General features: G+C 40.2%; 2 protein-coding genes across 6 annotated transcripts in view; one reads left to right on the top strand and one right to left on the bottom strand.

The window, feature by feature from the left end:
• The first annotated feature begins 6,673 nt into the window (after positions 1 to 6,673).
• On the top strand, positions 6,674 to 10,416 carry ptges (prostaglandin E synthase). Its single transcript, XM_020634646.3, has 3 exons — positions 6,674 to 6,877; positions 6,966 to 7,048; positions 9,257 to 10,416. The coding sequence occupies exons 1-3, from the start codon at positions 6,761 to 6,763 to the stop codon at positions 9,504 to 9,506; spliced, it is 450 nt and encodes a 149-aa protein (XP_020490302.1). The 5' UTR covers positions 6,674 to 6,760; the 3' UTR covers positions 9,507 to 10,416.
• Positions 10,417 to 12,657: 2,241 nt separating this feature from the next.
• garnl3 (GTPase activating Rap/RanGAP domain like 3) overlaps positions 12,658 to 16,181 on the bottom strand; it is a 72,885-nt gene continuing 69,361 nt past the window's right edge. For all 5 annotated transcript variants that reach the window (XM_065965433.1, XM_065965434.1, XM_020634624.3 and 2 more), the window contains one exon: positions 12,658 to 16,141. In XM_065965433.1, coding sequence (XP_065821505.1) covers positions 15,976 to 16,141 — 166 coding nt within the window. In that variant the 3' untranslated portion in view covers positions 12,658 to 15,975. The remainder of the gene's footprint in view (positions 16,142 to 16,181) is intronic.

The following is a 16,181-nucleotide window of genomic DNA, read 5'->3' as shown; positions in this document are numbered from 1 at the left end:
TTGGATCAGCTGTAGGCATGACAGGCAGGACCTACAGAGCTCTTAAACGTACACATATCTCTTTAATTTTGACAAAAACTTCAGGGAAAAAAAACATTTTATGGATTGAATAATTTCAGTAGTTTCCCCATGTATCCAGTAGGGGTGACCCCCCAAATGTTCGAAACTCCGAAAATGTTTGAAAGAGCTTCATTCATTTGCCAATCTCGCAGTCGAACACAAGGATCATTCCATTCTAGCTAAATGGGGGTACTTCATGTCTAATTTTACATAGATAGATAGATAGATAGTCAGGGACACCCCTAGATTCCAGTCATTGTTCCGCACTAAGCTAACAGGCTGTTCACTCCAGCTCGTTAGCATGCAGAATTGAGTGAGAAAACAAACAACTTATTCAACGCTTGACAAAATTGAAGAAGCTAAGAGCCTAAATATACCAAGACTAATAAATGGCCTTGCTTCCGTTAAGGAGGGTTTGAAAAGAAGATGCTATTAATAGACTTACCAAAAAAAGTGAGGCTATATGCTCAGCTGGCAAACTCTCCAGCTTGAAAGGTCGTTCTCCTTTCTGTGATAAATATGCATGTAAGCATGCCCACAAATTAAAATATATTGCTTCTCTTGACACACTGACTTGGATTCTGTCCATTTTAGCATCATCACTAATCATTTAGAGAAAAAGCTTTAGATGAGTGAGTGCACTGCTTCTTTCTTAGCTGTCTGATAAAACACAGAGGTAAGTGTAAGACAGAGACAGATAGGGTTTACCTGTTTTAATTTTAGACAAAGGAAACTACTCCCAAGTGAGCTGCTGTGATGTCATCTCGAGTCCCACACGTATGCTGAGCTGAATCCAGCCCAGACAGAGTCAGACCGAGAGGACAACAAACCGAACCGGGGAGGAGAGGATGTGATGAAGAAAGGGAAGCTGACACAGGTAAGAGGCAAACATTCTCCTTTTTACACACATATACATGCTGCTGCAGCTTCCCTTCACTTCCCATTACCAAAACATTGCCATTTTTCCTGCTCTGTGTGTGTGTCATCGAGGCGGGGATACTTGTACGCTGTAAGGGATGCATTTCATGTGACACCAGATAGACTGATGAATAATTAAATATCCCATTGCAGAAGTTGAACAGGCCATTGAATACAGTGTGAATTCAGGACAGCAGGGGTGAAGCTGGCTATAAGATGGTGCCCCATGCTGTGTCCTTTCCCTGGGATGGGATGGGTGTGGCATGTACAGCAGAGCACTCGTCCTTTAAATCTTCATCACTCCTGCCAATGGCTATCTGTGCACGAGGAAGCTTTTGCATGATCAAAGTCAGATGACAGATTCAGGAGGGCAGGTTGTGATTGGAATTAATGAAGTGGAATGATAACCCATCATGCCTGGCGGTATGTGTATTCAGCTGCACGGATCCTCTTGCAGCTTCCTAAGGGATTTCATTGTAAAGTTATTTATAACACAGACACAGCAGTGTGACATTATTAGCTTTAAAGAACTTTATTGGATGGGATTCTTGTCTGTTGCTACTGCTGTCAGAGTAAACAAGATTCTGCCGGGGCTGAAGGACACATTTTTAATATTTCACATTATGAACACTCGAGTGGTTCCCCCATTTCACCTCAGAGTGTGCTCCGGTTACCTGCTTTCTTACTCTGCAACAAGCAAGCCTGTAGGTGTGTGGTTATTTTGGCTGGAAGTCAAAATAAATGTATGCCTCAAGAGTTGTACAAAATCAGTACCAGATGATTTAGAAATCCCAGAGAGAACAGAGAGACAGAACATGTTGTGTCTCTTTAAAAGTCCCAATCTTTTAGTTTAAGATGATTTTGCCATCTCTCTGATGCAATTCCCGACATAAAGCCTTAATCTTTTTCTCCAGGCTGTAAAAATAGTCTAGATAATAGAGATCTAGAACATGTCAAATTGTTGATATCTTCTTAAACTTAAAGCCTCCACTAAAGCTTGGCTCTGGTTTTTTCCCGAATGTCTTATACATTTTTAAAATCTATTTTATTGGTTTTACTTGAACAGTTTTGTTATTTTATTCCGCATGCATGCATTAGATTAGAGCTGCTTTCCTGTCTATATTTACTGTGTAGGCAAAGTTTTGTTCTTTCATTTGTCTCTTCCTATAACACACCTTCATTTCTCTCCTCAGGGATCTCATTATACAGCAGTGCTTTCTCCAGCTGAATAGAGAAATATCCTATACAACACAGGAAACAATTCATCTGTGAGAGCTCCAGCATGAGCAGACCAAGTGATGATCCTGCACCCAGCTGAAGCCCAAATCCAAATGCTGCAGTGTCATTAAAGAGGCCAGTCACAGGCCAAGTTGTGACTTGTAGCACACTGATTCATCCTCCTCTCTGTCTGTGAAAGCGTTCTGAATGCTTTTGCAAAAGTGAATGCTGTAAATATTTACATGTTGGCAGCAGTTGGAGACGGAGAACACCTCTGTCTGACCTCATTGTAACCCTGCAGGCAGGGCTGGATATGTTTCTGATGTGGGTTCCTGCTTGCTATAAACCAGAGGGAACGTGATCAAATAGCTGCAGTCTTTGATTTGTGCTACCTTTCTTGCGTGTCTATATTTCCCCTGCTGTAAGCCTTTAATCAGTGAAGAATACATTCACTTATTAGAAGAGAACCATCTTCACTAAATCTGTTTTCCACTGCAGAGACAACACTGACTATTTTCCTGATCAAATACATTTGATCAGTTCACGTGTTTGCTGAGCAAGCAAATGTAACGCATGTTTTCTGAATATTTGCGTAATATAATGGCCTTCTTGTTTTTTAATTAGCTGTATATATTCGAACAATATAATCGTCATCATGTTATACAATGATTATTACAGCTTTAAACAACATATACCATGCAATAAAATGCAATGATAAGATTCAATATGTACAATATGACATATTAAAAACTGTATACTGGACTGTTAAATGTAGGTTGAAATATTAGATCTCAGTGAGTGTAAATACATTTCTAATCTATGTTTAAATCTATTTAAATGCTTACATATTCACTTTCAAAATGCAACTTGTATAAGGTAGTTTGGTGAATCAATAGTGATGTGCGCAGTCACCCACATGATCACATAAAGACTGTTTACACCTGTATTGTCCTGACCTGTTTACACACACACACACAAACGATGGGCTGTGCCATGTGCACCCAGCTAGTGGACATGTGGACCGTGAGGGTGAGCAGGAGCGGTCGCAGGGCGATGGAGCTCTCCACCTACCCACAGGTTCTACGTGGAGGTTACCACAGAGTGACCGGCCTCCACTACATGTCGTCCTTCTCTGACGCTGAGGACTGCTGTGACGACACGAGCTCGGGCAGCTCCCTCACTTTGGACTGGCAGGCACCAGGGACTGACACCTAATAACCCACCACAAGGTGCTACAACACACCAACAAGTCAATAAATGTAATGGACTATGCAGGACATAGGGGGAATAAGCAATAAATGTGATTATTGGCATTGAAGAGAGAAAGAGGCTTATGTTTTGCTTGTTTTTGTCCACAAATTGGCTTCTTTTAAGTGAGAAAATCATTTTGTAAGGGATGCTTAAATCTGAAGCTGCATTGTAAAACATTGTATAATATTTGACTACACTACAATCAGGCCTTCTTGTTAACTGTATTAGTTAATAACTATTCTTGAAAATGTGAAGTAAAATTGATCACTAAAAATCAAAAAGAAGCAACGCATTTTTAAATTGGGGCAGACTAAAACAACATTATAGAAATACTTGGTTAAACTTGAGCAATCAAGGTACCAAATCATGGCACCAATCTAAAGTGCAATGGGAAATTTCCTTGTTTGCCAACCAACAAGACACCCATATTTTGCTAGCAGCCTGACAGGAAATCCTTTACTCTGTTACGTTTGAGTTTAAGGGTTTGGACCCAGAATGCAGAACACAGAAACAAAAGTCAGTCTTTAAGACGTTTTAATGTAGCTTGTAGCAAAATAAAAGGCTTAAGGCGGTTGGTGCCAATAGAGGACGGGCTGGCGCAGGACAACTCAAAAAACAGCAAGGCCAAACAGAAATCCAAAGCAAGGAGGTGAGGCTCACCGGCAGGCGACTGCAAAAGGAATAATCTGGCACAGGAGTTGAGTCTCGATCTGTCTTTAAGGCCTGAGTGATGACCTGCTGAGATTCAAGTGCTGCTCGTTCCAGCTCAGCCAGCCACGCCCTCCACTGCACACACACACTGCAAGAGAGAAAACAGAAAACAGAAGGAGGGGAAACAAACACAAAGTTACACCAAATGCATCAGAAACTAACACCATGACATTACTCCCCCCCCCCCCAACAGACACCTCTCGCCGGCCTACCCAGTTTATCCGGAAAGTCCTGATAAAAGTCTCGAATGAGTCTTGGGTCCAAAATTATGGAACGAGATACCCAGGACCGCTCCTCCGGACCGTACCCCTCCAAATCCACCAGGTACTGATACCTCCTGCCACGTCGGCGCACGTCCAGCAGCCGCCGAACCGAGTAAGCAGGATGGTTGTCGATGAGCTGCGGGGCCAGAGCGGGTTCGGCCAGAGGGCTCAGAGCACTGGTGGAGACAGGTTTCAACAAAGACACGTGGAAGGCAGGGTGAACCCTTAGCGCTGGAGGTAACTTCAGTTTCATCATACTGGGGTTGATTACCTTCTAAATTTCATACGGACCAATGTACCTGGGAGCGAGCTTCCTACTCTCCATCTGTAGAGGGATGTCCCGAGACGAGAGCCAAACCTTCTGGCCTGGCTGGTAGTTGGGAGCAGGAGTGCGATGTCGATCCGCTAACCGTTGATTCCGGACCGCAGTGCGTGTGAGGACTGCCCTAACCTCCCACCAGACCCTGCGGGCACGCCGAAGCTGTTCCTGGACAGAGGGGACGGCAACTTCACTCTCCTGGACAGGGAACAGGGGAGGTTGAAAGCCCATGGAAGCCATAAATGGTGACATGCCCGTGGCTGAGCTAACCAGGGAGTTGTGGGCATATTCCACCCAGGGTAGATGGGTGGCCCAAGAGGCAGGGTGTCTGGAAGCGACGCATCGTAGCGCTGACCCTAGGTCTTGATTGGCCCGTTCTGTCTGGCCGTTGGTCTGTGGATGGAATCCAGACGAGATGCTGGCTGACGCCCCAAATGCCAGGCAAAAAGCCTTCCAGACTTGAGAGGAGAACTGAGGACCACAGTCAGGGAGACCAAATCTTGGGGGATGCCACGGAGTCTGAACACATGCTGGATAAGGAGGTTAGCGGTCTCTAGAGCTGATGGGAGTTTTGCCAGGGGGACGAAGTGCACAGCCTTGGAGAGGACTGAGTGACAACTGAATCATAGGAGGAAATCGATAAAGCCCGAGCCCAAGCCCAAGCTCGGTCAGAGAGTAAACTCATGATAAATGCTATCTTCGACTTATCGTTAGCATAGGTTTGGGGCTGCTGATCAAACACTAGGGAACACTGATGCAAAAACTGTCTGCATGTCCCTAACTCACCCAAATACCTGGCTGGAGAACGGATGTAGGGCTCCCGGGTATGGCTGGGCAGAGAGGCTGGAGGAACTGCAGGAGGAGCCAATGGAGCAGACGAAGCCTGAGGATCCACAGGAGAAGAAATGCTTGAGATGATCTGCTCCAGGCGACCGCCGAGCTGGGAAACGCTGGTGGTGAGGGTCTGAAGACTGTCCATAATTTCGCAGATTGGCCAACACGAGTGGCTTGGTTAGATAGCGGTTGCCTTAATTTATCCGTCTCTGCGGGGTCCATAATGCCCAGATTATTCTGTTACGTTTGAGTTTAAGGGTTTGGACCCCAGAATGCAGAACACGGAAACAAAGGTCAGTCTTTAAGACGTTTTAATGTAGCTTGTAGCAAAATAAAAGGCTTAAGGCGGTTGGTGGCAATAGAGGACGGTCTGGCGCAGGAGAACTAAAAAAACAGCAAGGCCAAACAGAAATCCAAAGCAAGGAGGTGAGGCTCACCGGCAGGCGACTGCAAAAGGAATAATCTGGCACAGGAGTTGAGTCTCGATCTGTCCTTTAAAGCCTGAGTGATGACCTGCTGAGATTCAAGTGCTCCTCGTTCCAGCTCAGCCAGCCACGCCCTACACTGCACACACACACTGCAAGAGAGAAAACAGAAAACAGAAGGAGGGGAAACAAACACAAAGTGACACCAAATGCATCAGAAACTAACACCATGACATACTCAGTGTGACCAATGTAGTGAAATGTAGCCTTCTCTTTAAAAAATGACACAACATATTCATTCTGAAATAATGATTCAATCATAAGAAACAGGACATCAAAGTTTCTCTTATCATATCTTTTTCTTGTTGTAGCCTACTGTTACTTTTATATTTTACCATTTTGTTGTCTAATTTACTAAATGTAACAACTATTTATCATGATGCCTTTCCTTCTGACGGAGTATTCAGATTCTTCAAAGTCAAAAGTGTGAATACACCACAGACAACGTGACTAGTTGACTGTAGCCTGGGGGAGCTCATTTTTCGCGTGCCAAGGTATTCGTCTCTCTTCGCAGTGATGAATGCAACAGGCAGCCTCTTCCGTTGAACCTGGGATCATCATTGGGTGAGTGGGCGATGGCATCATCAATCAAATACTAGAAAAGAGCCTTTCCCCGTGAGCTCACTCTCACTTTCTTACAGCTGTACGCAGTCACAAAACTCAGTTTGGATTATTGAAAGTATTTTTTTCTTTTACAAAACATGGCGGCTTTGATAAAAAATGAAGTTTTCTCCTGTTTTGTGTTCTACAGCGTGCTTCTGGTGATAAAAATGTACATCATTGCGATTATAACAGGACAAGCGAGGCTGCGTAAAAAGGTGAGTGGCTGTTTCAAAGAAGGAAAGCTGATGTGGAAACAAAGTCTCATCTGGAACTTTCACTAATAAGAAGTTTTCTCTCCTAAAGGCTTTTGCGAACCCGGAGGACGCGCTGAGACACGGAGGTTTACAGTTTCACAGAGAGGACCCGTACGTGGAAAGATGCCGGAGGTGAGAGAGAACAGAAAGTTTCACACTGTCATAACTTGCTTTTACTTAAAAAAACAAAAACAGAAAAAAACGAGTTGTGTTCTTAGTGACTGTATCCATAAGAAATAATACACCGACTTTTTTTTTTGGCAACAATGCATTCTGTCATCCACTCATCCTATGGGTGGAAGAATATTTTTACAGTTTAGGCTGCTTAACTTTATTGACTTGATTGACAGGTTCAAAGAAGCAGAACTGCACTTTAAAAATGATACAGTACAAGTTTGAAAGTATTGCTTAAAGCTCCTGCAGGGTTTTTTCCTAGCTATGTACCAGACTGAAATGTTATTTATTTATTTATTTAAGTAGTGACAGCGCACATTAATAAACATAAACATGTAAATGCCAGATTACAGCCATAGGCTACTTTCCATCTGTAGTCCCTTGGCAGGTTGGTGGTAAAAAGGTAAACAAAGTTACATAAAACCATGATGACAAGCAAAAACCAATACAACAAGTAATGACAAAACAACAACACATTCTTTACATTAGTTAACAGAGACACATATATACCAGTATAAAGCGTGGCTGTTTGATTTTGTTCAGAACTAACCAGTATAAAGTGACCATCAGCATAATACTGATTATTTCTATAGGCCTATACCATAGACTGTAAATAATAATATATCAGCAGTTATTTTTTATGCCTTTAAGCACTGCAGCAGGGTCCGTCTATGTGTTGGATGAAGGGATTAAAATCAATCTGCTGAAACAACCTTTACAGTTTAGGTGATTTAACAATTTAGACTCTCTGAGTGAGGCAGAGGCAGCGGATGAAAAAATGGTTAGATCGTTTTTGTAAAAAAAAAAAAAAAAAGGATGACCATAGACTGTAGATATTTAAGTAGAAACACATTTGCAGAATTTGTACTAGTCAACACAGAGAATGACTTCTGATGCATACTGTAGTTGCATACTGTAGTAATTCTTAAGCACCAGTTACTAGTTTGGGTGTCAAACTGTTGGGTTTGAAAATACATTACAGTGATATTAAATAAGCTTATCATATGGAAGATTTCAATCATGGTATTGGAGTGAATGTGCTTCATATATGCATCTGAAGTGTAGTTGATTATTAAGTGACAATACAAAATTCTCAAATGTGTACTTTACTGAAGTATTTGAGTAAATGTACTACTAGCATCATAAACTCCATACTGTATATTTCCTGCACTACACTTTCTACATGACTCCATTTAACAACCCAGTCACTAAAAGGGTTATTTTAAAAATTCAAATGGTGTTTGAGGAGCATCAAGGGTTTATGTCTTTGGTAGTTTCTTTTAAACTTCTGCATAAGGTAAGATAAACCTTTATTTGTCTCACAACAGAGACATTCACAGTGTTACAGCAGCGAAAAGCAAGGATAGCAAAAAAAATAGCAAAAAAATAGAAATAGTTGAGGAAGCAAAAAAAAAAATACTATTATGCTCACAGTACTCAAACATGTGCCAAGTGATACTACTTTATTCCTATACTTCATTGTATTTGTGATTTATGCAACTGATTTCCCATCAGATGTGTTTGCTTGCAGGAACCGTGCTTCACTGCGTTGTTTTAACTTGTCAGAAAATGATCCGTGACAGCAGCAAGAAAGGCCACATTTTTTTATTTTGCGATGTAGAAAAAACCTTTTTCCTCTTGTTTTGTAATTTGTCTGACTTGGTTCATCGACAACCTTGTAACAGGAAACAACTCTCTGTTAATGGACAGTTTCAAATCCCAAAGTACCTTTTCAAATCCTGGTAATTCAACATTGCTTTTGGGGAAAATAAGATTTCCAGGCTTATTATGGTTACAGTAAGTACTGTTTCTTTAAGAACTGTGAACAGGGCTCGTTTCTTAACATGATGTTGAAATGTTGAAAGCAGTGGGTGGAGAGGAAGCAGGATGTAGTAGTCTGACTGAGCTGCCAAAAAGGAGAAAGTCAGAGCTGTTAATTATCATGATGAGTAACCGTACTGAGAAATGACAGAATCCCCATTGTTAGGTAAGTCAGGTCGCGCGTTCTCCAATTAAAGATGCTGAAAAATGACCTAATTCAGAATTGAACGAGTCATGAAAGTGAATGAGAAATATTTTAGTCACTTTCATCATTAAAAGCCGAGTCACACAATTACAAAATATCGGAAAATGAAGTGTTACTTAATCAGTTTCCTTTTCTTGTAGAGCTCATATCAATGACATGGAGAACATCCTCCCATTCCTTTTCCTGGGTGCCATCTACTCCATGACCGGACCCTCGCTAGCTGTGGCCCGCCTTCACTTCCTGGTCTTCTTCGTGGGTCGAGTTCTGCACAGCGTCGCCTACCTGTGTGCCCTGCGAGCACCCACTCGCTCTCTGGCCTACACTGTTGCACAGATTCCTTGCATCTCTATGGCTCTGCAGATCCTAACATTAGTCGCAGCGTATGCTTAAATAAGGTTTCAGAATTGAGAAACCGAACCTTGAGGTGGTGTTCTGGCCTGAAGGAAGGATTTGTGGCCTGTCGGAAAAAAACGGAGAGGAGGAATACCTGAGAGGCCTCCTGGGAGGGAGAGCATAAAAGACAAGAATGTCTATGCAATAAAAGGTGTAGTTAAACACCACAGCCAGGGTATTGGTTGGTTTTGTCAGTATTTTATTGTTAATTTACAAACTTCAAATGTGAGAATGTCTAAAAATGTATTTAAAGTCAAACATGACTCATGTATTTAAAATGAAAATGAAGGTTGTTTTGCTCGTTTTTTTAACCAGCTTTTGCTTATATGGAATCAAAAACTCACCAACAAAACATAAGGTTTAAGCCACTTGGGAAATGTTTCCAGTACTGCACTGTTTGTTCATCCCTGCCACTTGTGTGTGTGTGTGTGTGTGTGTGTTTACACATAGCAAAGACCCTCATCTGTGTGATGCAGTACCCTCCATAACTTCATCTGTTTCCTGTGGGGATATTCCATCTATTGTCTTGTTGTGCCATGTTCAATTAAATCTCAGCGGATTCTGGCATAATGACTGAAGGTGTGTTGGGAAATTTAATCCCAGTCAGTGAAATAAATCTAGATGCTCTTGATGTGTGAAAGAAACTGTCTTTAAGTAGTTTTTAAGGAAAAAAAGAAAAATCTTTACGTAGCCTGTGGACTGAGAATAAATCTTAGAATAACTTGTTTTGAAAGAAACTTAGACATATCTGTGAAAAAAAGGCCTTGTCTCTCATGAAATTGCTCAATTGAACAAAAGACTGTATTTAAAGTTTTTTCTGAACTATTTATTATTCAGTTGCATGTAAACAGTGTTGTTTCTAAGATACATTTTTGTAGGCAATAAAACAATTCAGATATGCAACAAAGTTGATTTATTTTTGTTAATTCTTCATGGTCTTTGGCCAGTAGTGTGTACACAGTTTATTCTGTTGATCAGGGGGACCGGGCCCCAAAAAGGTCCAGTCTATGTGAGATGATTCAGAAGTCTGCGGCAAAGCTCCAGCATTCCTCCAGCTATTATGCAAGACCTTTGGCTGTGTTTGTGTTCACAGTCATATCCTGAGGGGCCAGGAGGGTAGCTGGCAACTATAGACAGACGTACTGGCAGACACGAGAGTGCTCAGGCATGCATTCAAGCCAAATATTATTACAAAACTTTGTTGTCTGCATGTCATCCTACGCAAATCACCTGTAACAATATCAGTGAAGTGTTTTCCATCAGTTACAACATTTTCTTAGGCTGGTTGATTTTTATTACTCCTGTGTGACTTGTGTTTGTCCTCAGGCAATTCTTCCAAACCCCTGATATGATGTATGCCCAGTTATCCCATTGCCAGTGATTTTCCTAGCAGTGATGAGTAATTTGAAATTACAGAGCTGGAATGTTTTGTGATTATAGAGATGTTATCCAAACAAAATAAATATAACAAACCCCAAGAAGGTAGGAGTTCTGGAAACTCATAATCCCTTTTCTCTGAGTGAATGAGCATTAACAAAACATATTATCTCTGTGAAACATAAAGCTAATGCAGGGATTCAGGGGTGTGTGTATTTCCTATGTAGGCGTCAGTGGTGTGGTCGTCTAAACCTGTCTGTACAATGTCACCTTATACTTCACTTTTCCTTTTTCTTTTTTCTCCGTCTTCATACTCAGAGCTGCCAGGCCTGACTCACCCTGTTGAGGACTCACAAAAGAAAGAATGAAGAAACTACAATGAAACATCAAATTGATATTCATCCCCACCTGGTGGCTGCACTTATAACAAGTGTTCAAAGCCTTGACTTAAAACAAAACAACAAACTTGTGGGACACCAAAAAAATGGTATCCCACAAGGGTCTATTCTGGATCTTTATACATTTCATTCAATTCAATCACTTTATTGCAATGTTACTGGTATGAAAGGTAATTTTATGCAGACGACACCATAATGAGACTTTTTGATTGAAGTGTTGAACCTAAAGAGAATTATGTCCAGAATCTTTTCCATATTTAGGTTTTTAATTTGTTTGCCTGCAACTTCATGGTTTGATTACTAACCAGTTACTTTCAAAAAGGCTTTAGAATATACGTAATGGAGAAAAAGGTACAGAATTTAATAGTGAGTGAAATTAAACAGTATATTGGAGATACTCAGGAACATTTCAGATAACTCAAAATTGTACTTCAGCACAGAACTTGAGTCCACTTATTTATTTATCATTTCAATATCATTTCAATATCATTTTCAACCACTGTCAATTAACATCCAAATGTTTTCAACCATCACCTTCTGGTGGAACAAACTCTGTAATCCTCCCGCATAATCACACCTAAATTCCAAATGAGCGATTATCGCCGCACAGGTGGTAGTTAGTTTTTTTATTTTTATGATTACAGTAAATCAGCTAAATTGGATCATAGAGACACATACAGTAGATATGGTAGACAGATTTTCCTTTGTGTGTGGATGATTGAATCTTGGAGTCTCATGCCATAATGCTATGGAAAGTTTCAAAGAGATGAAAGATGAGATATTCCAAGACATGTCTAAATTGAGTCTGCTTTGCAAAAAATGCTCAATTAAACATAATTGAAAACGAGTGCTTGAAATAAGAAACTTTGGCTTGTGGCGCAATGAGTTCAAATAAGTCAAAATTGGTGCATACATTCATGATTCCCGGATACATCTCTATGACTTGAGGATTTTTCCTGGGGGGTGGCAAGATGTATTCCAAAAAAATATACACATTTAAAATAGCATATCTTATCCAATATTGGGAAAATATATTTAAAAAATGATTCAAGAGATTTCGTGGGTTCTGCTTCTAGCGTTTCTAACAATACATTTCTAAAATAATCTTACATGTTGGGCTGTTGTGTTCTTTTGTGCTGTCTAATGCCACTATTTCTATAGGCTTAATAGTGTGCCCGGCCGGGTGCAACATCAGATGTTTTTAACACCTCCAAGGATAATGGTGGTCCCCAGTTGCTAGCATCGTTATTTTGGGGCTAAAAAGTTTGGGATCCCCTGTTTTAGGTAACTGATTATTTCAAAATGAATAAAGACAAATTGTTAAACTTTGTCATTGTAAAATATAATCTGGTTAATAAAAACAAAAGTAGCAGTTCAAATTCCATAAATATTTATTACATATCAATGAACAGAATCGACTACTTTCACAGCAGTGGTCTACAGCACTTGTTTAAAATAATTGCTCAAATAATAATAATATTAATAATAATAATAATATAGTTCAGTTTCATTTGAGGCCACATTTGATACACAAACATTTACAAGTAGTACTTGGCATTAAAAACGATGGCGATACAATATTTTAAGACACTTGGTGTTTTTTTGTTCATTTTCTTTCGTTTTGATATCACAGAGAGGTTCAGCAACAGTCTAAACAGTAAATATAGATTCAAATACAAAAACAAAACCAAACAAATAAACAGTGAAAATGCCAAGGGGAGGTAGGAACAAAGAGTACTCAACAGAAAACGCAGGAGAAGTAGGAACATTAGAAGTGGGAGAAGCAATGTTACAAACTGTAACAGCCAGACATCTCCACAGTCACCCGCACTCATTCAGAGTAATAAACAGTAAAGTAGAGTACCTTTGTAAAAATCCCCCCATCCCGTTTTTCATCTTCTTCTTCCTTTTTTTTAAAAAGTTTTTCTGAGTTGTGTTATAGTGTTGGAGGGGTGCACACTTGAGACAGGAAAAGACAGCAGAGGAGAGGAGAGAGGGGAATCAAGAGGAGGAGGAGGAAGAGGGGGTGGCTCATGCAAGATCTGAAGGCTGCTGTGTTGTGAAACCACCACAGAGAGGCGCTCTCATACCAACATATGCATAGTCAGAACCACAGCTCCCAGTTTGTTGCTCTGCCTGTCAAAGCATTTGCTCAATTTAACTGACTGTCTAGTGTTGATTAGGCGAAACAATTTCCCTTTTTCAAGTTGGGAAAGTTTTTCATATGGACTCACCGGACCGATTAATCTTCCTCAATACTCAGTACAAAGTAGAGTACGATAAATTCAATATTTTCTGGTGAAATTGAGTTGGTATAACTGGCTGCTGACACATTGGGCCAAATTATTCAAAAGAGTTCTGGATTTTAAAAATCAAATCTCTTTTGCTATCCAGGACCATGTAAGTCATCTTAGATAGAGATTCAAGGATGACCACATTCAGATAACGAAGCTTAAAATGGGACTACAAAACACATGATTCTTCCAAATCCAGACAAACTGAAAGATCCTCACAAATGCTTTTATTGAAATATGTTATGCTTGTACTGAAGCAATTTGGTGAAATATTTTATAGGGAAAACATCCTTTAGATGTCAAAATTTTGCGATTAAGAGGAAGTTGTTCAAACATATTTAACGCATTGAGTGAGAACAATGAATATTCTGTCGGTTCATGTGCTTTGGGGAAAAATCCTTAAAGAAAACCTTGAATATATGTTAATATATAAACAAAGATAAAGACAATTAGTTTATCTGAAAATATACTGAATGGGCCAAACATTTAGAGGTTCGAGTGTTGATGATGATGATGATTGGTGTTAGTTTAGAACAGAAACATTTGTGTAAGTAAGAAAGCTCTAAGATGAAAGATGACCAGTTAACATTTGGTTATGGTTTAAACAGCTGCCATCAGTGTTTTTTTTTTAAGACAAGTTTAGCTGGTTGTCAAAGAAAATTTGGATAGTAGATTCGAGTGTCCCTGGTGCCGTCGACAATGGCCCACAATTCACGACTTCACCCCTGCTCCAGATGTAACAGCTACAAATCAGTGTTTTATTGGACATAAGGAATAAAAACCAGCAAGGCTTGTGGGCTCCCCAGACCCAGACGAGCAATGAAAACCTTAAAAAAAAGAAAAGAAATGTTTGCTTTAAGGCATCAGCCTCCAGCCATTGATGTGATGTCTCCTTAATAGTTTATTTTGTTTTTAAGCTTTAGTAGACTTTCATAGAAGCTTATTTTTGGTTTAACTGACACAATTTTATTTTGAGTTCTACACTCGTCTTAGTTAATTGTAGGTCTAAATTTTAGGTTGTTTAAAATAAAATCTTGGGGCATAATCACAAAACTCAATCATTTTCTGTATTTTGTTTTTTAAATTGTGCACAGTGCAATTTAAACAATGAATCTCTCGTTTTTTTACGTAAAATAATAAAAAACACTTAAAATGGACTAACTTTCAGCACCTTCCAAATACAGAAAAGAGAAAACGAGCTAAGTATATTTTACAGTAATTTTCACTGACATTTTCAGTGAGATTAACAAAGTTTAGCTTTAACATTGCCTTTTATATTTAGATTGTTCCTCCCTTGCTCATATTCATATTGTACCTCTTACAGTTTAGATGGAAAAAGTATTTCCGTTTTTGTTTTTTTCACATCCAACCTGTCTTTGATCTCAGCTTGTGGTTCTCTCTATGCAGTCATGTTTGGTATGTTGCCGCTGACCTCTTGGTTTCCAAAGAAGCTATTTCTTTTGGCGCAGAAGATACAATACTTGTAGCGAAGGCAAAGATCATGCAGATTCAAGGTTGAGTGCATGTGGCTTTTAGAGAGCGCCTCCGGTTGCTAAATGTATGTGTGAATGCAGTTGTGGGTCACCAGAGTAATCTAATGTGGACTACAATCATGGCTGCTACTGTAAAGACACCATAATATGGTGGCTGTTAGAGGTGTAGTTCAGTGGAGGATGCTGGGAAATGGCACTTGTGGGAGACTTTGCCTCCAGCCCTGTCTACCTGTAAACTGTGAAAAGGAGAGGAAAAAGGACTTAAATGTGCAGATAGAATAAAACATTTTTTTTTTTACTTAATATGGGAATAAAATTGTTTTTTTTTTATAATATATCTATAAATATGCATCACAGGCATACACACCTGTCACTGTGAACATTTCCATGTATAACAGATGTACACATACATATGCATATCATACAGTATTTGATAGTGGATTGGAAATAATCACATAATATACAACACATAATAAGCAACTTCAGACGGCCTTGGGAACAAGTTTTTGTCTTGCCTCGGTGTGCAGATTTACATTCAGTTTGTGGTTCGGGATCAAATGGTTAGCATTACCTCAAGGCTGTTGCAGAACTCTGAATAAACCATGTCGTCTCGCACAGCAACTTCATAGCCTCTTTGGGTAATTTGCTGCGGGGCAACACAAACATCACACAGTGGCAGAGGGACTGCTCGTGAGAACAAACAAGCACTCAGACACGTCTTCTAACTCCCAATGCACCCATCTTGTCTGATGAATGGGGAGACCCCAAGATTCAGGGATATAAACCAACATAATGTTTAAAGGAAATCAACAAACAACAAATCAAAAGCAAACCAACCCAAACTATTAAATAATGGTGACAGTACAGGAGCGCGAGGGCAGAGAAGTGTACGATGGGATTGTCTTCACTTTAGGTCCAGGACATCTTCTTCGAAGGATGTGGAGGGGGCGAAGGCGTTAGCCAGAGTCGGGCTCTCCGCTAGCAGCACCACCTTCTCTGGCTCCGCCTCCGAACTGGATGAACAATGCAGCTGGACGTCCAGGTCGGACTCTACTGACTCTGAGGCTAACCTGTTGAGGACAAAGAGATACATTTCACACCTATGGAACA

This window comes from Labrus bergylta, chromosome 17 (genome assembly GCF_963930695.1).
Source record: "Labrus bergylta chromosome 17, fLabBer1.1, whole genome shotgun sequence".
NCBI classification, from domain to species: domain Eukaryota; kingdom Metazoa; phylum Chordata; class Actinopteri; order Labriformes; family Labridae; genus Labrus; species Labrus bergylta.
The sequence above is the reverse complement of the archived record's forward strand: the minus strand, read 5'-3'. Positions and strand labels throughout refer to the sequence as shown.